Source organism: Hippichthys cyanospilos, chromosome 13 (assembly GCF_059441005.1).
Source record: "Hippichthys cyanospilos isolate Australia breed blue-spotted pipefish chromosome 13, RoL_Hcya_1.0, whole genome shotgun sequence".
NCBI classification, from domain to species: domain Eukaryota; kingdom Metazoa; phylum Chordata; class Actinopteri; order Syngnathiformes; family Syngnathidae; genus Hippichthys; species Hippichthys cyanospilos.
This window is the reverse complement of record NC_142381.1, coordinates 10,208,357-10,234,285: the sequence shown is the minus strand read 5'-3', so window position 1 is coordinate 10,234,285 and position 25,929 is coordinate 10,208,357. Positions and strand designations below refer to the sequence as shown.

The following is a 25,929-nucleotide window of genomic DNA, read 5'->3' as shown; positions in this document are numbered from 1 at the left end:
TATGAATGAGAGTAAATAAAGTTGTGTTGCGGGCCTTGCAACCATTTGTACAGGCCGACAAGGAGGCGCGTGTGAGGCAGGTGCAGAGGTTGATGTGGGAGCTGATGGAGTGGCGTTCTCAGCTCCTCTCTGGAACATTGCCCACTGATGAATTCAAGGAACTCAAGCAGAAGGTCATCTCCAAGATTGATTATGGAAACAAGTATGTCAAAATCAAAACAAAACAAAAAAATGTATGCATGTAGTCTAGAAGATGTGTAGCTTGAACGCCAATGCTCAGAGCTGGCCTAAGCCAAATTTGATTTTGTGGGCCTCTATCACCACCGGTAATACTGATAATTCATCATTCATAAATTTATTTCATGTTCTACACTGTTTAGTTTTTGAATAAACTCATAAAGTTATATGCAAGACATTTAATGTCATTAATGTACTTAAGTATAGATTTGATACGAAAGTATCTGGGATTTATCGTCCTTTTATATTTTAAAAATGTGAAAATACATTCCTGGGATTAAATGAGTTAAATATGAGTTTTATGGACATTAAAATGCAAAACAGCATCCGTACACCACTCACTCACACGCGTTGCTCTTATCAAATCAGCCCTGTGGACACACAGTATTCATAACAATGGTTCCGCCCACTGGTTAATTATCAACTACTCACGTTAATTGTCCGGCTGGGTGCTCAGTGAAGGAAAATACTACTTTAGGAATATATAGAGTGAGAAATCAACATTGGAACATGTTTAAAAGCAGAGATGGGAAAATCAGGTCCAGAAAGTAAACCCTATCACATTTTGGCTCTAGCCACACGTGCTCTCACTTAAGAGGTAAGTTAACGTGCTCATTTGACTGCAAGTTGATTAGAAGCACCTGTGCAACCCCCCCCCCCCCCCCCCCAACACACACACACACACACACACACACACACTTTAAACATGTAACTTCAGTCACCACTGTGTTTTCTCCTCAGCAAATATGAGTTAATTCAATATTTGGTAGCTCGTATATTCACCCCATTAAGTGGCGCAAATATAAGCAACCAGTTGGCAAACATCTTTCTAGGATCCATCGTCAATGCAATTATAAAACACAATCTTCAACTACAGCTAATGAAGGTATTTGGGCAGTGTCTGAACACCACATAAATCACACAGACTATAATTAAAAATCAAAATCTGACATGCTGACCAACACTATATCCTTTACATCAATGCTGTGCCTTATTGGCAGTCAACAGATGTAATTCCTTATTTTATTAAACTGAGATGATTTATTCTAGCCTTTCCACCTTTCAGACTGCAGAGCTATTAACTAAGGCTGGAACACTGTGTTCGCAATTAACTGATGTCACCGATAGTATGGAATTCACCAACGGAATATTATGATATTGTGTCTGTGAGAACCCCGAGGGACATTTTAACAAATACAAACTTTTTTTGCTTACTGCAGCTTTACATTAATTATGCAGCAACTTTTTATACATTATGTGACGGAAATCACTTCTAAGTGTGAGAGAAATGTCTCCTTAATGTGTTCTTATGGAAGCTGTAAGCACTTGTCTTGTCATTTCACTTTGTTGTATTCCAACTTGAACGAATAGCTGTGTTGCTAAATGTTTTTAAATGGCGTTTTCATTTCAGACTCCGCTTGCAATATTAATCATTGCTACATTAATCATTTTCAGACAAATATTATTTTCCATTGTAAAGACATATATTATACCACCAGTATATTTTAATGCCTGAAGCACAATAAAACAAATCGTCAAGAATATGTTCATTAATCATTCCATTTTTTTTCCCCACATTGGACTATTGCAGAATTCTGGAGTTGGATCAGGTGGTCCGAGATGACGATGGAAATATTTTGGACCCGGAGCAGGCCAGTGTCATTAGCCTCTTCCGAGCCCATGAGGAGGCATCTGCTAAGATCAATGAACGCATTAAAGAGGACCAGGTAAGCCAAAATGAAGAGAGGATCGTCCAGTTTCTTTATCATACGTTCCATTTTTCACAAAGGCATATTAAAATTAAAATGCATGTATATGTGCATTTTACTTGCTAATCATGTCTGTAAATTTTAAGTGTTCACATCATTATTAATCGAATGGGGTAAAATGAAGGTCAGTATAGCCTACTTTACATTTCCGCAGTAATTCGTTTTCTGTATAAGATGAAATCTTCAGCTCTTACATGGAGAACTTCCCCACCCGTGACTGTGAATGTCATATGCATCATCTTCAATATTTCACGTTAACCTGAAAATGTCTCGCTTTGCAGTCCAGCATTCAGAGACAGCATAGCGGCTTCTCAGCGCGCATCCAGTCATCACCCACACACAGCCTCTATGTCTTTGTCAGGAACTTTGTGTGTCGTGTGGGAGAGGATTCAGAACTTTTCATGTCCCTCTACGACCCTAACCAGCAAACAATCATCAGGTATCACTGTGACTTTTTTATTTAAAGCTGATTACTGATTTGATGATTGCTTTTCTTTACACAAAATTGTATTGATTTGTTTAAAGTTGAAGTTGCCCGCTTGATTGACATATTTACAGCCAAAAATGAAGGCCAAAAATCTATTTAATGGTGTCCTGGGTCAGGCTCCCAAGCTACAATCTGAATTTTAGTCCGTTCAGATGGAAACTAGATGGCTCTTTTTTGTGCGAGCAGAACAAAGCACATGAAGTCCCAATTTTTGCAGAATTGAATCAGACCACGTTCAGGAGGAAGGTTCATGTCCGATCTTGATTGGATGCATCCCGGTTTGAACAGCTTCAAAGTTTGGCTCATCTTGTTTGGGTCTGCCCATGACTTTTCCCATGATTCTTAGATACAGCAGCAGAAAAAAAAAAATGTCGTTTGTGATATGACAAACACGAAGCCTTCCAGCATTTCATGTAAAGTGAAGTTGAGGATACGATTGAACCGCTTCTAATAGAAAAATCCAAGCTAAATCAAAGCACCAATAAGCAACAACTACGGTAGTATGTAAGAATATTGGCGCACACATGGAAGCATTTTATAATATATTTGACAAGCCCAAATCAGAGCAGCCGCATGTAAACTCAGGTTGCAGGATTAGGAGATGCGATAGTTTACGATGCTAACTACATTAGCACAACATCAGCCGCACTAGCTGCTCCGACTGGGAAAACAGTGCCTCGGGCGTCAAGTAGTGGAGATGGAAAGCACTTCAAGCACGAACTGCTGACTGAAAAATAATTAAATATAGGGAGTGGAGCCATGCTACCTCTCTGAACACTCCCACGCTGAATAATGCAGGAGTGTGTTATTCCAACACCTCTCGATGTTGTTGCCGATGTTGCAATTATATGACATCAAACAATAAATATTCTGGACGACGCCACCTTTTTGATGTTGTTACTAGAGCAACTTCAGATGGCTCAATAGAGGTTTCTCACATTTGTGCTAAAATAGTTCAAACTTACACCATAGAACAATAGGACTAAAATTCCATAGGAGAGGAAAATATTTTACCAGGGGCAAATAATGATCATGCAGCTTCTGTTGTTTGCAGTCAACCAAAGTTGTTTTTGTCGTTTGCGTTTTTTCCGGACTTAATAACTCTCCATACTTGTTTGTGCCTTTTGCCTCCGAATATTATATTAAACCCACTAATTACACACAAAGTAGGCACGGCAAACTTCCTTCTGCTTTGGAGACTTTGGACTAAAGGAGGCTTTAGAAAATGGCAACTTTAAGGGGATACAGTAAATAGTTATGCACATGACAATTTTTAAGACCTTTGGAGAGCATACACTGTGTACAACAACAACTTAATTAAGCTTTTAATTTTGTCCGCTTGTGCTTATGGCTGAATGGAGCACACATAGTCCTGCATTTGCTTCTAGTATACACCAATGATGCCTTCCTGTGTCTTGTTTTGTGATAAAACCTCACTAAATGCAAAACAATGCTGTGCCAGAAATAAGAAGTGAAAAAGTGAAAGGACAAATTATAGTGCTGCACATCTTGACTGGCAGCACGTGGAGGTTGCTGACAGTGCTGATGTCATTCACTGTCACGCTGTCAAGATCTGCACCCACAAACCTTCTTCACTTCAAATATCAGTGCACCAACAAACACGCGCCAGATGTTTCTATCACCATCTAGTTTCCAGTGGGATTTTATCTGCAGGTTCTTGACAGTTTATCTTTGCAGGGAAAGAGTGCAGGGAAAGAGTGGTTGCAAATACGACAGTAATCATGCATGTGTGACATCTAGTGCAGGAGCTGAAGAGCCTCACATATTTTGGCTTATGATCTTGAACGCCACCATACTTTCTCTCTTATTAATCCATAATGAAACAAAAATGCGCAGTGCTCTTGATGACCCCCCCCCCCCCCCTCCCATTTAAATACACAAGTGGAAGAACAAGCAGCAAAACTGTGTAATGGCTCAACCTAGTGGGATAGTTAAACAATTACACTATCATCAGCAATGTCATCATTTTGAGAAAATGACGATCTTTTTTGTTTTGTTTATGTTGCTATGTTTGCTATGCTTGTTTTCCTTCTTCATAGTCCCACATGTTTGGACACACTTGCTCATTTGCAGAAAATCAAAAGTTTATTTATTTATTTTTTAGTACTGTTTTACACAGTACCGTTGTACTTTACTCTATATGAATATGCAGTTCATCAGTAGTTCAATTGAAAGAGTGAAAGCTGTGTATTGATAATTCAGTAAACACAAAGAAATATACATCCAATCTAACTAATAGAAATACTAATGCTTGTCTGTAGAACTTCGAAAAATAAATTGAGTTAGCCACAATATTCTAATTCAGTGAGATGCCTTTATAGTACAGCCAACTAATATTCATTCTGTATAAGTCTTTGTACTCTAAAATATTTATACAGTATTGGAAATTAAATCTTACTGAACCATATGAAGTGATCTTAGTTTTTTTATGATGATGACGATGATGATGATGATCCATGTGAACTCTTCTAAACTGTTGTTCTCGTCTGCAGTGAAAACTATCTGATTCGTTGGGGCAGCAAAGGCTTCCCCAAAGAAATTGACATGCTCAACAACCTGAAAGTTGTCTTTACGGTAAGTTACCACAAGGGGTCAACAGCGCTCTGTTCATAGCCGAGGCTCCGCTTTTCATCAGACAGTGTGTTGATTCTTCCAATTTCTTTCACTTGAATGGGCCTGTGCTCTCAAATTGTGTATTTTCTGGCAGGATTTAGGGAATAAAGACTTGAGCAGGGAGAAGATTTACCTCATCTGTCAGATAGTCCGTGTGGGCAGGATGGACCTGAAAGAGACAAACAAGAAGTGCACGCAGGGTCTCAGACGTCCTTTTGGAGTAGCAGGTAGAAGACAATTAGTTTTCTTTTCTTTTCTTTTCCTATACACCTCATCCAAAATTATACTGAGAACAGACTAGAGCTATTCAAATTAATCGATGAATCAACTAATTGATTACCAAATTATAACAACCATGTTAAATGAGGAATTGTTTATAGCCATTGTTTAACTTCAAATGATCCAAATCTCACCATCCAACAAGAATTATTCTGTTTTCTGTCATCTTTTGTGAAAGGTATTTGATTGCATATATATATATATATATATATATATATATATATATATATATATATATATATATATACATATTTCAAAACAAGACATTTAATTTTACTTGGTTTTAAGTCTAAATGCGACAAAACAATATATATATATATATATATATATATATATATATATATAATATTCGAATATTTGATCAATGTATACAATAATGCATAGAATTAATTTAAAAAATAATTAAAAATTTAAAAAAGTTCCAAAGTTCAGGCTTACGTTTTTAGAGTTTTACCGCTATGATGTTGTCACCTGAGACATTTATTTTTTTTCTTTTGTTTCCCAGTGATGGACATCAGTGACATCATCAAAGGAAAGGTTGAATGTGACGAGGAGAAGCAGTTTTTCATCCCTTTCTGCCCGTATGTGCTCATTCTCTCCTCTCATAAATCTTTAGCTCATCGTGAAAGTCAAATGTCATTTTGTGTGCAAAAAGAGCACTGTGTCAATGCGCTTGAACTTTAATATATTCACACTTGTGTGTCTGTGTGTGCGTGTGCACAGGGTAGTGGCGGAGAACGATTTTCTCCACACCTTTCTGAACAAAGTGACCACATCCCGAGCAGACAGCGGTGGCCAAGGTACAGTCATCATGGCATGTCCTGTCTTTCTGTGAGCACTCATGCCAGCCCTGTGAAATACAGAGAAAAAGGCCCAAGCAAAGAATTCAACAGATTGCTTTCTCTTTACCACCCCGCTACCCCCCCCCCCCCAAAAAAAAAAAATCTTCCTTAAATCATACAAGGAAATGTTTATTTCAGCTGCAATGGTTTAACTTTAAGCAAAGCGGTTGCCAAAAATCAGCCTTTAGTTCTTCATTCTGTTCCATTGCAACTTTAACTTTGCAATATTATAAAGTTTGATAAATATCTGGTGTGCCGTTGTTTCGTATCTAGTCCTGTAAACGGTTCGCTTGAAATAACCCTTAGGTAGATTCAATGGACGGCACATTTTTGGAACGGATGTGATGTTAAGTCACTGACTGGGCCATTCCTTGTCTCACCGGGTAATATATTCGATTGTTATTGTCTTTGCTAAAATTGAGTATTGAGCATGAGGAAGTGGGTGTTTTCTCCCCATCCCTTCTTCAATTTGCCATTTATTGTATATTCATCAGGTGCATTTTATACATTTGCAAACAGCTATGCTTTTATTGACCCCAATGACTGGTTTAATAATAATAACATCTGGTTTTTATGTCGAAAAACCTCCAGCACTACATAACACAGTTGCTGTGTGTGCATCAAGGTTCTGCTTCTGCGATATTCTTGTAAGATTTTCAACTGTAAGATTTTCAGCCGTGATTCATTTTATCATCAATCAACAAGATGGTCCCCATGGCATAAAGAAATCCTCCTTTAAGATGATAATTTTAGGGATGGTAGCATGGTTACTATTATGTTAAGTGTTGCTAGGTCAGAAGGATTTAAGAACCTTTTGTTCTTCAGCATCAATAAACATTTAAAATAAAAATGCAAAAAAATCTCCTTTTCTGCTTTAGTGCAACCATTGTGGGAAACTAGGGCCAGAAGAAAAACAGAATTTATATTTGTAAAATTCTACAAAAAAAGCTGAACATGTATAAATAATGTTTTGAAAAATGCCTTATTTGGTGGATTTTTGTTTATTTTATAATGTTACTCTTGCATGTTTGGACTGTGATAAAGAAGGCAATGTGGATTTTTGACTTCTGAGACAGAATGATAAAATAAACTTGTTAAAATAAGTATTAAAATAGGTATATCGACTTTGCTGATCAAAGATAGTGATGAACATCAGCGTACAAGGTTAACAGAGCATGTCAACTCTGAGAAGATTAAAAAATAGTGATTAAACAAATCAATCTTAACTGTTCTATAATAGAGCATTTCCTGACCTCACTTTAAACCACACAGCTACAAAAAGCACACATTTAAAATGTGTTCTTTCCAGGACTCTGGGTGACCATGAAGGCTCTGGTTGGTGACATCGTCCAAATTCGCAAAGACTACCCTCACCTGGTGGACCGCAGCACAGTGGTTGCACGCAAGCTGGGCTTCCCTGAGATCATCATGCCTGGAGATGTGCGCAACGACATCTACCTCACGCTGCAGGGCGGCGACTTTGACAAGTACAACAAGACCACGCAGAAAAACGTCGAGGTCATCATGTCCGTGTGTGATGAGAAGGGCAAGGTTGTGGAGGTGCGCAACAGGAGGCAAAAGGATTGGGCCTCTATACACTGAATTGCACAGTAATCACATTCATTATCCATATAAAATAACATAAGTATGGGCAAATTGTTTTTTTTTGGTTGCTTTTTTTGCATAATATTTGCAAATTACACATCAAAGCATTGTTTTACATCGAAACTATTCTATTTTATTCTATTCTTATTCTATCTATCTATCTATCTATCTATCTATCTATCTCTATCTATCTATCTATCTATCTATCTATCTATCTATCTATCTATCTATCTATCTATCTATCTATCTATCTATCTATCTATCTATCTATCTATCTATCTATCTATCTATCTATCTATCTATCTATCTATCTATCTATCTATCTATCTATCTATCTATCTATCTATCTATCTATCTATCTATCTATCTATCTATCTATCTATCTATCTATCTATCTATCTATCTATCTATCTATCTATCTATCTATCTATCTATCTATCTATCTATCTATCTATCTATCTATCTATCTATCTATCTATCTATCTATCTATCTATCTATCTATCTATCTATCTATCCATCCATCCATCCATCCATCCATTCATTCCTCACTCTTCCACTCCCTGTTTCAAATGTATTGTAAGGACCCAAGATCAATTCCAACTTGCTCCGGCCTTCTGCTGTTGAGTTTGTATGTTTTTGCCCGTGCCTGCGTGGGTTTTCTCCAGGCATTCAGACTTCCTCCCACACTCCAAAAACATACATGGCAGGTGTATTGGACACTCTAAATTGTCCTTAGGTGTGATTGGGTGTATGAATGGTTGTTCGCCCTGGTGTGAGCTGCAATTGGCTGGCATAGGCACCATCAAGCCATTAACCATAGTGAGGGTAAGCGGCTAGAAAATGGATGGATGGATTATAAGGGATTTGAGATACAAGTGATTTGGTTCACGAACACAATCATAAAATGAGTATGGAACCTTTTTTTATGTATATATATATTTCTAGAACTCCATCTGTCTTGGAGCAGGGGATAAGGCAACCAGTGAATATAGATCAGTCATCTACTATCAAGTCAAACAGCCCCGCTGGATGGAAACATTTAAGGTGTTTTATTTGGAGCGGCCGTACCATTATTTACTTCTCCTATGAGTTCTGAAATCTTTGTCATCAAAAGTATAGGCACATGGAGAGAGCTATAACTTTTTTGAAAGATGATGTATTGTCCTGTCCTCCAGGTGGCTGTCCCTCTGGAGGAAATGCACAAAATCCATCTTCGCTTCATGTTCAGACATCGCTCCTCTCAAGAGTGTGAGTGTGAAAGTCATCTGCCTACATGATGCGTCCACCCAGCATCTTCTCCCTCCACTCTCTTCCCCTGAGCATAATGTGACACGGATTAGGACAAAAGGATTGGAAGCAATTTGCAAAATGACCTAAGGCGTCATTACACACACACTTGATTATACAGGAAGCTGTCACGTCCCTCTCCGCCACTTCTATCTTTATTTCCCCGATGTGCTCTATCGCCCTATCTCTCCTCTATGTGGTGCTGCAGCCAAGGACAAGAGTGAGAAGAAGTTTGCCATGGCCTTTGTCCGTTTGATGAAAGACGACGGAACGGTTCTCCAAGACGGACTCCATGACCTTGTGGTCTTCAAGGTTAGGATTCGAGAATATTTTCGAAAAAGATTCCATGGAATACAGAGTAACAGTCACTTGTGCCTCTCTTTCAAAAGTAGGTCAGATTTTCGGTGCACAGAATTATTTATCAAACATTGATATGCAATTGTCAAACCATAATAAATATGAAATATACTGTAACTGGCCAAAAACCGGTGGCCTCTTATTTAACTCAAATAATGGGCAAGTATGATGCAGCACATTTTATAGCACATCTTTGTCCCACAATTAAGGGGTGGAAGGTTCGAATCAGTTTGACTCTGTTGTGGACCAAAGTTAATATTAATTTTAAAAAAAAGTCCGATAATTATTGGAAGTAAGGACTAGTTTTTTTTCCATATTTTTTTTTAAATGGTCTTCACACAAGACAAGTTATGTATAACTAAATCCTTCTGACCTAGCAACACTTAACATAATAGTAACCATGCTACCATCCCTAAGTTAAAACATAAAACTATGCTCGATAAAAGTTCAGTCAAGTTTCGTCATCACATGTAAAGTATAAAATTGATAAGAAGTTCATTTTGCGTCTCAGTCATAATTTTCAGAATACTTTCAGATTGTAATGTCGCCAACCCCAACAATTTAATCAAAAAGTTTGTATTACACACTGACTTAGTAAAAAAATCAAATACTTGTGAATGTGACATTTGGCCACCCAAACAGTCTGAAAGAAGCTAAAAAGATTTCCTGGTTAATGAGCACTGGTAAGACTGAGACCACTTATTGATTAAATGTCAACTTCAGTGAAGATTAATTAGTCGTGATTTACTCTGAGACTAAATAGATGGTCTCCCTGTGCCCTGTTGCTCAATGATCTCCTGTTATCAAAGCACTCCTCTCAATCTCTGTTCCACTCCAAGCTCGTTCCCTGACCTCCCACTCATTCAATAGTCTGCATTGGTTTAGCACTAAAATGGGCTCAGGGGCTGGCTAAGAACTGGTGCTAATCTTAAAGTATTGGCGAATTCGCAAATAAAGTTGAAAGTCCACCCATTCATTTTTTTTATAACGAGCGTTCTCATTGGGATTGCGGGTGAGCTGATGCTTCTTCTAGTTGAATTCAAGCGTGAGGCTGGGACTTGTCAACAGCCACTCATATATATACAGCTCATATACAGTGGATATAAAAATCTCACACTTCATTGTGCTAATCAGTACAGTAGTTCATTGCACATCCCAAAGCTTAAAATAAAAACATGTCCAAATTGATTGCGGGGCTTGTAATTATAATACAAAATGATGACTCATGCACGTTTTTGTCATAGGGTGACAGCAAGCGCATGGAGGATGTAAACTGCTACTTGTCCTTGCCCTCCACCCGCCACCACTATGGGGACCTCCACAAGGGGGCTGTTCTGAGCCGCAGCACCAGCAATGTGAGTGGGGGCAGTGGGGGCCTGTCAGTCAGCTCCAGAGACGGCTTCACCATTTCCACCCTGGTCTGCTCCACCAAGCTTACCCAGAATGGTAACACTATGTGTGTGTGTGTGTGTGTGTGTGTGTGTGTGTGTGTGTGTGTGTGTGTGTGTCAGTCTGTGCTTGTTTTGTGCCTTTAGCAGACATTTTGTGTGACATTGTTTTGATATGAACACTCTGGGGATTTGGCAGAAGAGGACACCCAAGTTCATAAAAGTATATACGCATGCAAAAGAAAGAGCAGAAGTGTGTGGAATGGAATGAAACCTGAATTATCCACATTGTATCACCTCCTACAGACCATTTCATTATAATTGCACTGTAAACAATAGGGTCTATGATACTTCATGGTGGCAGATTGACGACAGCTGACCTGAATTGAAACAATAACAAAAACGTCATTTGTGCTACCAGATACAGCGTACCTTCCTTAAGAAAAATCTAAATATATACATGAATAATTCATCCATTTTTTTAGCCACTTATCCACACTAGAGTCGTGGACTTGGTGTTGCATTTCTCTGCTGTCTCTGGGCAGTAGACAAGGTACAGCCTGAGCTAGTTGCCCTCAAACTGCAGGGCACTCAGAGACAAACAATGATTCACACTCACAAACACATCTTAGGGCAATTTGTTTTGCCCAATATTCCTACTGTGCATGTTTTTGGAATTTGCGGAGGACACCGGAGCACAGCGATAAGGCCCATGTGGGTAAACAGACAGCATGCAAACTCCACACAGAAGGATCAAGAGCAGGAAGCGAACCGATGACCACAGAACTGTGAGGCAGATGTGTAAACCACTCATCCACCATGCGTTTTTTATTGTGTGCTACTCTTGAGAAATGACGGTTCTTTTTGACAATGAAAAGAGCCCCAAGGAAAGAAGGAAGGGAATTAGGGAGGGATGATAGTTTTTGACAATGTAGAGAGCCCCAAGGAAGGAAGGAGGCAAGGTGGTAGGGGTGAAGGAAGGAAGGTCCTTTAAAAGAACTGATTCGGGGAACATATTTTGAACCTTGTTTTGTCATGTACTAGTATTCTAAAAGTTATGACATCAGCCAAGGGGAAGGTCTGGTTCTATCATGGTAATTTTGCCCACCTGTTTACAAATCAGAATGACTCAATGGGCTCATTAGTTGTTTTTTTTTTCTTGGTTTTTTTTTTTTTTTTACCCAGTGCATAATTGTGTGAGAGTGTATTTTAATCATGTGAAAGTTATAGAGAAAGATCTGACCACACTGATACTGTCCAATGCTGTCACTTTGTCCTACACAGGCTGGCAGGGGGCCATACTATACACACATGGTTCACCACGCGTCCAAAAACGTACTGTATACACGCACTCAAATGCATGCCAGGCAGTAAAGTAAATCTGACACAGGTGCCAAGCAACAGCTGTTACCAGGGAAGCAAGTCCATCACCATAATGAACATTAACCTTTGTTTCAATCACCTACACCGCAGGCATTTTGTACGCTCTCTTACACGCAAGCGCACACACACATCCATAAACACACACTCCCTCTTATCGCCAGGGTTGTTTAAGGTCATCCTCCAGATGTGCAGCTTCATATGTCACATATTTCCAATCAACAGGAGTCAATAGTTTCTGGCAAAAAACCTCACCCTAGTTGCACAAAAACATGCCTTCTGTCAAGGTGTTGTAGCTATATTGATGGAATCAAATGAAAGAACGGATGATTTTAAATGTGATTCACCCAAGCCAAGAATATCATCCTCATTGTTGTATATAGCTAATTGTGAACCACTGAACCTTTCAAAATACACAAAAATCTTGTTGATGAATCCTTAATATTTCAAAGAAAAGGGAATCTGCTTTTGCTACATTGCAGGCTACTTGTTTTTTTGCAGGTGCACATCTTGCACTGCTGTATCTTGTTTCCTCTTTTCAAGATTTCCTCACTATAATTACAAGATTAACAGGTGCATCTTTCAATAGGAACCTCTGCAAATGTGTGTCACAGACATTTCTTTGAATTATTATTATCAAACTCAGGTTGTTTTGTTTTTTTGTTGTTGTTCCAAAGAACAACAAACCCAGTGATAAACGATCACTATAAATCCAACAAATTTCATGAAGACTACAGATATGTATCAATTAAATCTAAATACTAATGAGAGGCTGATTTTTGAACAAGATATATATCATTTGAAGTTAAACAATGGCTAACAACAACTCGATTTTTAAAAATAGTTTTTGATGATCCATTATGTTATGTCTTGGGGAGGCGTAAGTGTTTTTTTTGTTATTGTTTTTTTTCATGTTTTCAGAGTTTGTGTTGTTTTTTTTTTTCTTCGCTTTTATTTTCAAGGTTTCTCTTTGTTTAGTTGCTAGTTGTTCAAGTTTTCCTCCACTGTGTCATTAGTTTGATTTTGTCAACCGGTGCTCATGTGCGTGTTTCCCTTGGTTACCCATTCAGCTCCGCGCACCACTTACATTATCTCTTGTCTAGGTGTCCCTCGGTGTCTAATCAGTGTGTCGTGTGTTTAGTTTGCTTTGCTGCATGTCTTTCAGTTCTTGTTGGGTCATTGTTAGTATTTTACTATTGTTGTGTCCCTGAGTTACATTTCTGTTTTTTTTCTCACTTTGTCATCCAGGTTTTTCAGGTTATTCCGGGTATTTTTTTTCTTACTTGAAATGCCATTTTTTACCTTGTTTTATTTACTCAACGTCTCCCTTGTTAAATTTGAATTTTGAGCAGAACCTGCTTCTCTGCATCATTCTACCTTGCCTAGTCATGACAGATTAGTTGTCGATTATTCATTGTTTTGACAGCTCTACAGTATACATAGTGAATCTTCCTCTTTGAGGCTCAAATCAAACTCTCAAGTTGCCCCTTAGTGAATTCAAGCAAATAAACGAAAACTGGACACACTTCACCAATCCTCACAAAGTTTCCAACAAATGATACAAATAAAAAAAAAAGGACCTGGAAGTCATTAACATTTCAAAGGGTTGGATCAATATTCATTCTGAAACAAGACAAAGCTTAGAGTTGAAAGATAAACTGCTCTTGTCGTGCGTTTTCTATGCAGTGGGCCTCCTGGGGCTTCTTAAATGGAGGAGCCTACCTGAACTCCTGCGGGAAAACCTGGAAAAACTGAAACTCATCGATGGAGAGGAGGTGGTCAAGGTCAGTCCCACCCTTTTCCAGGCACGTTGCCAGGACGTTTTTTCCACTTCCTGAGTAAAGGGGGCAGGGCTTGACCACCAAGTGGGGCTGCTGAGAAAATAATTGATTTTTATGACTTCACTTCATAATTAATTGCTGGAAAGGCTTACATGGGGATACACAAATTTCTGATGGGTCTATTGCACCTCGTTAGCCGTCCCTGACCTTTGCGTGCTGGTAACCATTTAGCAGCTTTCCCTCTTTGTATGTAGTTCCTGCAGGACACTTTGGATGCTTTGTTTAACATCATGATGGAACACTCTCAGACAGATGACTATGACATTCTCGTGTTTGACGCCTTGGTGAGTGTGCATCAGGTCGGAGGTATCGTTTGTTAGAATTTTTCTCATGGGTACTCATACCACTATTTTTTTTTCTTCCTTAAGATCTATATCATAAGTCTGATTGCAGACAGAAAATTTCAGCATTTCAATACGGTGTTGGAGGCCTACATCAAGCAGCATTTCAGTGCCACCTTAGCCTACAAGTAGGTCGTTTTGAATTATGATCCTTTGTTTTTCGTTGATTTTTTTTTTTTTTTCTGTCAGAGATGCATGAAAAAAGTAAAATAAATGCTAAAACATTCCTGACCTTCCATGCTTGTGTTAGTACTCTGGCTATGTTTGCTTAAATCGGTGCTTCTTAAAGAGTGGGACGTGCATCCCGAAGTTGGCACGACGCAATGCTAGGGGGGATCGCCATGGAACAGGTTTTGCTTTTTCCATGTGAAGTATGATTACACATCCACAGCACCAGGTTGCACCAGTTGCTCTTGTTGTCAAAGTCTGTGCAGCAGTTCCTTTTTTTTTTTTTTTTTTAACCTTCTGTCAACTTTTCAATTTTTTTTTTTAAGTCACCTTTTACTAGTCTCATCGCTCACATACCTTTTCTCTTGTATTCTTAAATGTTACTTGTATTCTTAAATGTCAGCAAAGAGTCATTTATAAGCCAAGAATGATATATTACTGGACATTTTAAAAATATGCATGATAAATGTACTGTTTTACATTTACCTAATTGTCGAAGAGTAATTAGCCAATTAAAAATCAGTGCGCATCAGAATATGTGCATTAGCAAATCCTCACGTGACCGCTTTAAGATGCAAGGACACCTCCTCATTGAACTTGATTCTTCATCAATTAAAAGTCAAGCGGTGTTGTGCCTTTCTTATTATGATCCCTATTAAAATGCCAATTAAATTTAGGACTAGCCTTGAGGGATGAGGACTCCGACAAGTCTGTAATCCATGTCAACACACAAGAAACCGAATCTTGTTTTCAATGATCTTAATCAGGTCGATTCAGCACAATTTTAATTTATATGCCTGTTTTTATTTGTTTACTTTTGAATGAGTTCGATGAGAGAGTAAAGCACACGATTGCGTTTGATTGGCTTAAGTAATGATGTTTTTGATGAGACGCAAACAAGATTAGTTGGGATTTAGGGTTATACTGTACAGTATTAGGGTTTTCAGTTTACTGGGTGAACCTGCACGGGGACGGATCATTTTATTCATGTTGTTTTTCTCTGTGTTAGCCTGTTGTCCAGCTCCTCCTCATCTTGTCATCTGCCTGTTCGCTCCATCCCTCCCCTGCCAATATGCTGATGTTCACCCTCTTTAAGAGGGTCACAGCAGCTTATAGCCTGCAAGCTTGCAGCATGTTACGTAAAATTCCCCCTTGCTATGTTAACCCCCCCTCTTCCATCTTGGTTTCATAGTGGGGCGGGGCATAAAATCCTGTCCAGTGTACCTTTCAGTCATGCACCAGAGACAGAACTGGAGAAGACTTAATGGTAATAAAGCTGGTCATATTTTTAACTCCGGCGGGATAGCTGTTAGGCAAGATTAAAGTCGTTTTAGGGAGGCTTTTATTGTTTAAGAGGATTAAATATAGTTTGAAGCCAGTTTGTGGTGTTCCTCACTGCCATCACACAGCCATAAGTCGGAAACGGCTGGAGGCCCGTGTCTTTATTTATTGAGTTTAGTATGACATGGAAATATGAACAGCAGCTTGAGGCCACTTTATTAGGTACACTTGCAAAAAGACCTGAGACTGCCTTAACCAATAGAATATGTTGAAAATATGTTTTTATTGTCATTAGAATTGCCGTTTTCAGGCGTCCTATTTTGAACTGATGTATGTGTTCTACCCTGAAATATTTTTTAACCACTCAAGAAAGGGAACGGGAGTTAACCCAAGTGTGAAAACTATTTTCCCCTCGACTTGCCTCTCCTTCCTCAGTTTTACACCTCTTTCCTGCTCTATAAAAGTTAAAATAGAGTCGCTGGAGAATTGCAGAACTTTGTTAACCATCATTTGTGCTTTTTTTGCTCTTCTCCGGCAGGAAGTTAATGTCGGTGCTGAAGAGGTACCTGGACATCTCCAGTCGAGGGGAACACTGCGAGGCCATTCTGAGAACACTTAAAGCTTTGGAGTACATCTTCAAGTTCATCGTTCGCTCACGCATGCTCTACTCCCAGTGAGTGTTTGTTTGCGTGTTTGGCTTTTTATGCACTGATCACCATCATGAGATGTAAATGATTTGAGTGTGCCACCCACATGGCAGTCAGCTGATATCACTCTAATCAAGTTTGACAAGTAAGCCAAGGGTGCTGCTTACAGTGTCATTGGCTTTAATATGCATTGAGGGCAATGACAAGGGTCAAAATTAGAGGGAGTGGCTTTAATGCACCAGAAGTAAGTAAACAAAACTGGCTTATGGAATCAAGAAGTACATTCAAACTGAAATGAATCACTGTTTTAATAACTGATTAATCGTTTGGTTATTTTATTGAGTCGTCATTTAATTGGATTAGACAAAAAGTTTAAGTCTCGATCCTTTGGATATTATTTCAAATTGGAAATGCAAAAAATCACATTTTTATGATTTGGTTGTGAGGTTGGTCTTTATAGTCAGAAAATTGGTAAAAATATTGATAATTGTTTTAGTAAGTAAAAACATGTTTTTTTTTTTAAGTTCGATTCAACACCATGATAATCAGTCTGCTACAATTCAGGACTATTTGGGCAGTTGGATACGCTTAGATCTCTCAGGGATAAATCTATTACTAAAACTAATTGTTGAGTTAGTTTGTTAATCAAGTAGTTGTTTATTATTGTTTATTATTTGATTAAAAGTTGCACCTCTGGAGTACATTATGTTACAGGAGTAGTCAAGGATTAATTTGGGAATTTGGGAAGTATGAGTTTTTGATTATTCAATTAACAGCTGCACCGCTACAGTGCACTGTTACTACTAAATCTGGATTTGACTGAGGTATTGTAGTCTTCTTTTCCCTGAAAATACCTGGTGACCATTCCTGACTGTATCATGCTTCTCAGGCAGTTTAGGTTTCAGCTGAATATGGATATGGAAATTTTGATTTGGGATCGGATTAGACAAACACATGTTGTTTTCATATTCATATTCATATTGTCACAGTTTTCTTGCCTAAATGTGAGCTCAGGTTCATTTTCACTATAGTTTCTCCAAATGAACGACTATAAAATTGTCGTGCTATCACAAAGTCCACACATTTAGACAAGCAATTGTAGATATCTTTGTGCTATCACAAAGTCCACACGTTAAGACAAGCAATTGTCGATATCTTTGTGCTTGGCAATGCCAACTGGCTCAAAATTCTGAAAGCTCGCCTCCCCACGGTGTGCCCGTGCTGATAAATGACGCTTTATGCTCCTATCTGTCGACCACTTCAAATGGATAAGGCGCAGCTCTCTCTTTGTTCAAACGTTTCTTTTGTTTTTGCCCTCTCTGTCCTCCGTGACCTGCAGCTTTCATTTTGTTTTTTGGCTTGGTCTTGTTCTTTTGGTTTCTTTTTCCTTTCTCCGGGCCCCCGCAATGTTTCTCCTTCATGTCCTCAATCTTCTAGCTATCGCCCAAACAAGTTCCCCTCTTAACACATCAGTTCAGTCATCTCGAACTGATATGGTCATAACTCATTGTTTTGTTGCCGCTTCCCTCGCACTTCTCCTTCTGACTTCTTGTTCAGTTATCCTTTCTCATGCGTTTGCCCTCTCTTCATCATACTTCCCTCTTATCCATCTTTCACTACCAACTTGTATTTGAGTTCATGGCAGGGCAATGGCTTTCGGTGTGTGTATGTTTACCTGTGGAAACCAATAGCTTCAGGTCCTACTGACTCACACAAACTGAGGAATTTTATTTATTAAGGATGAAAAGGGCAGTGCCGAACCATATCCGTTTGGTGCTGCAGATTTTCTTTAGTTTTATCATACATTTTGCACGTTATAGTTTGGATATAAGGACTTTGAAGGGCTTTGAGTTGGGAGGATCAGTCAATAGATTGAAACTGTCTATGGGCAGAAAAACAGTGAGCCAGGGCTGAATGATTAATTGCATTTGCAGTTTTATCATAATATAATAAATGGATTTTGTAATTGAAAAGGCTTTGGATTAAATGGTCATTAATTTATTAAGCTAGAGAGGGGGTTCACAGAAGGCTAAAGGCTAATGCGGCGGCGCTAGCTTTCAGCCGTGCAAGCTTTCAATTGAGGTAAGTATCTAGCACTACAAAACTTCATCTATGGGGAGAAAAATTTCTCCCTGTACATGTGTTGTGAAGTTTGTGATGAGATTAGAACGTCCGATTAGATAAAATGAGCATGCCCTCCGCTATAATGCATAAGGGAATCTGATATTTTTTGTACTAAACAAGATGAATTGTTGTAAAACACATTTGAAAGGATCTTGAATAATATTGCGAATCAAAATAAGATTTGAATTTGGAGGGAAACAAATCACAATAACAATTCTTTCCGCAATTGTTCAGCCCTGTATTGAACCACTGCATATTTGCAGTTTGGCAAGGGTTGTCCTGTAGCCTATCCACGTTGTCTTTGTGCAATAGGCGGAGTACACCATGAACTGGTTGCCAGCCTATCACAGCCGAAGAACTTCATCGAAAGCAACTATTTAATCAGGGCATACTGACCAAGGACTGACCAAGATTTAAGAGGTTATTGACAGACAGAAGAGAAAAAAAATGCAAAAGTCTTCTTCTTGTTCTTTGTACACAATTGTATTTTAATGCCACTTGTGCAAGAATCCTACAGTACATTACATAGGCGCATGTGAAGAATGCGTGAGCTGCCATCACACCATGTAGACATTGTGTCTACACCTACAGCCCACCTGCGCAGAGAAGCCTGCCGGATTAGCAGGACAATGCATCTTTGATCAGAATACTCTTTACGGAGCCAAGTGATAATACAGCTATGTGTGTTGCCACCTAATCCCTCCCCTACATGCTGAATTTGCCGTGTGCCACATGTTAATCCCTCCCTTCGGCGCTCATAATTTTTATTGTAATTAAGAGCCACAGAGCTCCACCGAATGAAACAGATGCAGATGGGCAGCGGAAGGAAAAGGGCAGAGATGCATGTCAGAATTCTGAAGATTTTATTGTTTCTTAATTTAATCGCCTGGTCACGCTTACAATGAAAAGGCCCAATGGTTTCGATCAGTATGTCCAAAGTTCTAAAGTGAGACACAACGGTTTAGAAAAACACACACGTTTAGAACTCTATATTGTCTATATACAGAATATATAGAAAATGGATAGACACATCAAGTGGTGCTTAAGTAGATAGAAAATTCTAATTGTGATTGTGTTGCTTTTACAGGCTCTATGTGGGCAATGAGCAGGCCGAGTTTGAAGAGTCGCTGAGGAACCTTTTTGAGTCAATCAACAACCTGATGAGGACAGACTACACCACCACTCTGCTGCTGCGGGTAATTGCTTGCGCTTTTTACCACATTACTAACTCTTCATCATTGTCATCATCCATGTCTTATTTTCTGCTACTTCGCAACTCAGATTGTCTCATATGTGCACTTTTTTTGTTTGGTTTTACTGTAATCATTTTCTACAATCACTTTCTAAGTTTAGAAGTTATTTACCACTTTTGACAATGTTGATGCTTAGCAATATTCTCAATAACAAAATAAATGCTATTAGTTACAGTGACAACAAATTTAAACTTTTTGGGCAGTTTAGGCTAACTTTTTTTTCTTTTTTTTTTATCTAAGTTTCATATGTCAACTGCATTTGAAGCATGTGGTGTTAAGCATATAAAAAAAAAAAAATGTGTTTTTTTGATATGCTAAATGTATTTTCTCACTATAAGGATCTCACCATGTGAAAGCAAAGTCAAAGATTAAAAGTAAAAAAATACAACCCAAAAGATTCTTTTGTGTATGCTCAGGTTGCAGCCCTGAAGTACCTGCCAGCAGTCCTACATGATGTTGAGAAAGTATTTGATGCCAAATTGCTAAGGTAAGCTCACTGTCAGAACACACACATTCACACTCCAAGTCTTATCTTGACTCCTGCTCAGTGAGACCCAGGCAATATATGGGATCTTTTGTCCCGCCTGCCCACCAAACCCATCCTTCTGCCCAACACTCCTTCTCCCCCTGAGGTAGATTCTGCTTTTTCATCAGGTGATAAAAATCTCATTAAGATGACATACACAAGGGCGTGCATTTTAGCACTCTGCAGCTCCTCTTTTTTACCACTAAATTGACAAGGGCAGCAAAAGCATCACTCTGAAACCATACCAGCATCCTCTCTTGACCCCACTTTCCATCGCCTTGGCCTTCATCCCACAATTGCACTTTCCTCCTCAGGATCATTGCAAGAAAGCATTGAAAGCACAACTTAATGAGAGAAAAAGCACTGCTTGCGACCAGACCCCAATAATTGGCATCAAATGGTAAACTTTGTTTTTTCATGGACAACTGGACCATGTCACATGTGTCGCATATGTTTTTATCTTACTGTCTCTAAATGTCTTCTGCCACTAATCCACCTTGTAGGTGCCCAATTCGGTAGCTCATGAAGGGAGTGTCGAGAGCTCTCGTGGAATAAACGTAGTCACTAGTAGCGCTCCCATTTTTATACTATTGGGATAGCTGAAAGACAAAGGCAGGAAAAGAGTCGATGGGCTGGATCAGTCGTGCTTTGGAGTTGCGTTGCAGCCAGCGGTACAGGGAACATTTCAGGAGTAGAAAGAACATGGATTCATTAAAATACAATAACTTGAAGCTATCTGTGAAAAAGCTGAAGTTGGAGAGGATGGCTTCTCAAAAAGGATAATGACTCAAAACAGAGGATTACATCAAGGGGCGCAAGATGGCTTAGTCATGGTCTTCATAATGACTTTGTTAAAACAAACAACAAAAAAAAACCTGAACAGACAGCCCAAAAATGTCACCAAACTGTAATCATTTTGTAAGAGAAAATGGACAAAGACACTTCAAACAAGAAATGAAAGACCAAGCAGATGTATCATTTTGAATATGTAGATGATGGAATTCAATGTAACAATAAAAATATATGTCTCATATAACTTTTGCACTCCAATATATAAACACTCTAAAACTGGTGCAAAAATTGAGTCAATCACCTCATAACATTTAATAGAAAATGTTATGTCAGTTGGCAGCATGTTCTCCCCATTTTTTCCTCTATTTCCACATTATCCTACATTGGAGGAACATGCATGTTAGATTATTTCAAAGAGTTTCCAGTAAATTGCCCATCAGTGTGAACAGTTGTTTGTCTAAAAGTCATCTGACATGGGGCCAAATTAAAAACAAAACTACAGAAAATAAATACATTGATGGATTTCATTTAGAATTTGTAATATTTTATCCGCATAACAGACCACTGGGAGTTACCCGCAGATAGCCATTAGTGCCCAGGTCACATTTTGAAAACCACTGCTCGAGAAGCTCCATGGGCCGACACGCATCCTTTGTTTTGACTTGACCTTCTTGTTTCACATAAATATGACATTAAGTGACAGGTTATTGTCCTTCTAGTTTCGATTCCAACAGCCTCATCACCATAATGCCTCCCTTCATCTGTTCCTGAGGTTTAGTGCAAATATTACTCGTGTGTTAGCACACCCGCCGGTTCAGCACTTCTGAGTGTTCTTGTTGTCAATGCTGTGTCCAAAGGTGCTTCATCTGCCTGTTACCACACACACGTTAAGATCAATGTCACACAGTGTCAACACCCCCCCCCCCCCCCCGCGCCACCTTCATCCCTATGTTGTGTTATATTTGATATGTTTTCTGATTTCTCAAGTTAGTTTGGTGCACATGCATACTCTTTGCACAATGGCGCCAGGTAAACCTGCAACAAACTGCCTGAATATACAGTATTGCAGGCCACTGTTGCCTCGGGCATTTTCCAAAGCAAGCGGTATGAATTCCAATCGCGATGCATGAGATGGACCTCAAAGCTTTGTCTCATCTCTTATATATACTCACACTTTACATCCCCATAATCCTGTCAGCTTGTCTGGTGTGATCCACGGAGTCGTGCGTGCACTTTCTATGCACTCCGTGCCCTTTGCTTGTCTATAGAGCACAGAGTGACATTCTGCTGTTTTAATTAGTTTAATCTCAGATGATTAGCGGACTTGATAAATCTATAGTCAGCCCTTGCGTGTGCCTCAGAAGTCTATTGTTATGCATGTCCCATAAATATGAAGGTTATATGGAATCTATTCTTTTTCTCTTGCATTACAGAGCAAGGCAGTATTATTCTTATTTACTATCCTTAAAACATGTGATTGTGGTTTATTGCGCTGTAAATATAAACATGGTACTTGAATATGACAATAACATTCTTAAAATCTTGAATGCAATCAAATTTGATTAGCTGTAATGTATTCTTCATGAGTAACATCACTCATTGGCATGAAAAAAAAAAGTCACTTTTCTTCATACCATTCAAAGTGGCATGTGGGACAGATGAGACTTTGTTTCATTCAGTGTTAAACTCAGTGTTAAATGACCAGAAATAATGACATCATGAATCGTCAAATGTTTACCGCAACAGAACAGCGGCATATGCAACTCAATGCGGTTTCTTTTCGACGAGCTATGCTAGTTTACTAATTGTCTTCCATGTGTCACTTTTCTGATGTATGATGACCAGATTAAAAAAAAAAAATAGAAACCACTACACGAAATGTTTGCTGAAAATGAAATTTACCTTCTCAACTACTCAACAACTAGTCAACTAGTCATCATCCAGTGACTGTTATTTGTTTAGCTAATGCTATCTTGGATGGCAGTTACACATCGCTTCATTGGTTTTTGCTTGGTCTCACCTGCACACCTGGAACTCGTGTTGACATGAGTAGTTGGAGTTTTAGTTTGCCAAATATGGTGTAAAATGTTTCCTTGTACCCCTTGCAGTGTGCTCATGGACTGGACATTGCTGTTGGGTTCAATTAGAGTAGTAATTTGGTTGACTTTTGAGATGTCCTACTTTGTGAGTGGTCATTGAATGCCTCTACAGTCAACTGTGTGAGAAAGTACGGTACTCACTTTCTTTTCTCCATGTAGCTGTTGATCATTGTTTGTCAAAACTGAATCGGCACTACACACCTCAATTTTTGATAACAGCTGTGCGATTGACATAAACATGACTCCAAAAAATTGGCTTGCTGGTCTAAAAAAATAACAACAAAAATGTGACTTTAGGATGAGCTCGGGAACAAAATTGAGACTTTAAACCTACTGTTTCTTCAGGTTTGTCTAGTGTCAGAAATATACTTCATGGTGATGGTGCTAAGACTCATTTACTGATGCAGCGATGAGTCTGGTTTGCAGGCTAAGAGTTTGCGTTGAAACGGCTAGCTGCCGGATGTGAACTCCCAAAGAGTTAGTAAGTAATGAGTGCAATTGTCGATTATGACCAATAATAATGTCTTGATTACTGGAGTGTTACGATAACACTTTTTTTTTGTTTGAAGTGTACCTCCAGATATATCGGTAGTGCTTTAGTATCATCACTACACTTGGCAAACAAATGATTTATATTTCAACTCAACTAAATAAAATATATGAGAAGTACCAGCATGCTTGTTTTATAAGGAGTTCCAACACACTGACTGAGCATTCAGGTCTGCGGTGTTCCTTCAGGGCTTGTGAACGCCCAATTTAATTGCTCTGAGATTGAATCTGGGAGAAGCATGACTTAAAACATTGCCCTCATTAAAGTTGGAGCTCATTTGTTTTCATGGGGGCGTAAACAGCCAAGCTCATTCCTGTGCTGCACATAGTGACTTCATGCTAAGCTTGAGAATTCATGTTTTTAAATGTATGCTAATATCTTACTGACATATGATGGCTTTCCATTATCATTGTTGCAAATTCCCAACTTTGCAAGATGCTAATGTTACCAGGACACGCCTGTTGTTATTCTTGGTGAATGTGATGAACATCGACAAATAAGAAATGCAGCATAAGCTGACTTGATTATAGTTGTACTTCCACGCAAAATAAATTAAAGTACCAGTAATTGCAATTACTGTTGACATCAATTATCCTCAGTACTTTTATACAACTCATTAGGAACTAATAATCAGAAGGAGGAATGAAAAAAAAAAAACTACTTGCATAATTTTATATGATTTTGTATATTTTTTTAGGTATTTTTTTTTTACAAATGGACATCTTATATCCCTATTGGATATAATTTCAAATTTCTGTGATTTATTCTCCATGTAGAAAAAAAAACATTTTTGATGTTTTCAACAATATCAAAATATAGCTTAGTTAAGGGTTATATCAGCTCGAGTTCTGTCTGTACTCTGCTCCTCTCTAATGTATAATTTAAGTGATTTTTTTTTTTTTTTTTGCGCAGGTAATCAATGTTGGGATCATACAGGGACAAAAAGCTTTACGATATTTTGCTTGCTTTCTCCTTCCAGCCAGTTGCTGCATGACTTTTATTCCTGCATCCCACCTGAGAAACTCCAGAAACAGAAAGTGGCCTCAATGACTGAAATTGTTAGAAGTCAACTTTTCCAACGACCAGGTTTGTGTCTTTCTTTATTCCAATTGAAGACAGTATTCTGTTTGATTGTGAAAAAGAAAGAGCAAAAAAAACATGCACCAAACACAATAGTAGACCATTGGAAAATCCTCCAGAGCCTTAGTTGATTCTCACTTAATGTTTATATCCTATTGAACAGGCCATTATATGTGTCGTGAATAATTTGTGCCCAGCAAACAGGAACGGGCAGACAGCTGTTCACTCCGCTCTTTACGACCAGTAAGGGAGTTCTTTGGACTGAAGGTTTTATCTTTATACAGCTCAGTGTTTAATGCTAATACTATCTGACAATCTTACTTTTTTTCTCCTCAATTCACAAAAGTGTTCTGGATAAAGATATTGCCTACTGGTAAAGTTTGTACAGTACACCTAAAGGTGAACAATGGCCAACATGAGGAGTTAGCAATAGCTGCCCTAATACAACAGCGGTAGTTTACCAAAATAATGTTTATGCATCTGTAAGAGTCACAAAATCAGCAAGGCTCTTTAACCATTATACTTTCAGACTAAACTTTAAAACTGTTAATGGTGGGCAACAATTCCTAATGTGCACAGCTACAAATTACAACAAAGACAATAATGCTAGTAATGCTGATAGTGATTGGTGTTCTAGTTAAATTATGTCCTATGATTTGACATGCTCTGCACCCAGACAGAGAATTTCAGAAAGTCTATTGAAAGGAAAATGAGGACATCATTCATGTCTCAGTAGATGCAGTGCGCTGCATATTAATGTTGCAGTGCTAAAAAAGAAAAGGTATTAACGTTTTGGGTAAACAAGACAGGACGTTTTTTCAGAGCACTTTTGCTTGATATATTTATGTTAACACATTACACCGCAGCACCTCCACATTTTAAATAATTCACCGGATATGGCGTGACACCACAAGTAGCTTTTTAAAAGAGCAAAACACATGAGTGATCAAGCAGAGTTCAC

General features: G+C 38.5%; 1 protein-coding gene across 1 annotated transcript in view; it reads left to right on the top strand.

Annotated features, from left to right (window-relative positions):
* The window catches only part of dock2 (dedicator of cytokinesis 2), a 97,654-nt gene that overhangs the window by 4,193 nt on the left and 67,532 nt on the right, over nucleotides 1–25,929 (top strand). Inside the window, exons 6-24 of the mRNA XM_088430721.1 lie at nucleotides 54–202; nucleotides 1,829–1,964; nucleotides 2,288–2,445; nucleotides 5,007–5,088; nucleotides 5,222–5,354; nucleotides 5,912–5,987; nucleotides 6,130–6,206; nucleotides 7,558–7,808; nucleotides 8,800–8,898; nucleotides 9,030–9,102; nucleotides 9,350–9,453; nucleotides 10,743–10,944; nucleotides 13,953–14,050; nucleotides 14,302–14,391; nucleotides 14,476–14,576; nucleotides 16,436–16,570; nucleotides 19,756–19,864; nucleotides 20,338–20,408; nucleotides 24,868–24,974. Of these exons, the coding sequence (XP_088286847.1) occupies nucleotides 54–202; nucleotides 1,829–1,964; nucleotides 2,288–2,445; nucleotides 5,007–5,088; nucleotides 5,222–5,354; nucleotides 5,912–5,987; nucleotides 6,130–6,206; nucleotides 7,558–7,808; nucleotides 8,800–8,898; nucleotides 9,030–9,102; nucleotides 9,350–9,453; nucleotides 10,743–10,944; nucleotides 13,953–14,050; nucleotides 14,302–14,391; nucleotides 14,476–14,576; nucleotides 16,436–16,570; nucleotides 19,756–19,864; nucleotides 20,338–20,408; nucleotides 24,868–24,974 (2,251 nt within the window). The remainder of the gene's footprint in view (nucleotides 1–53; nucleotides 203–1,828; nucleotides 1,965–2,287; nucleotides 2,446–5,006; nucleotides 5,089–5,221; nucleotides 5,355–5,911; nucleotides 5,988–6,129; nucleotides 6,207–7,557; nucleotides 7,809–8,799; nucleotides 8,899–9,029; nucleotides 9,103–9,349; nucleotides 9,454–10,742; nucleotides 10,945–13,952; nucleotides 14,051–14,301; nucleotides 14,392–14,475; nucleotides 14,577–16,435; nucleotides 16,571–19,755; nucleotides 19,865–20,337; nucleotides 20,409–24,867; nucleotides 24,975–25,929) is intronic.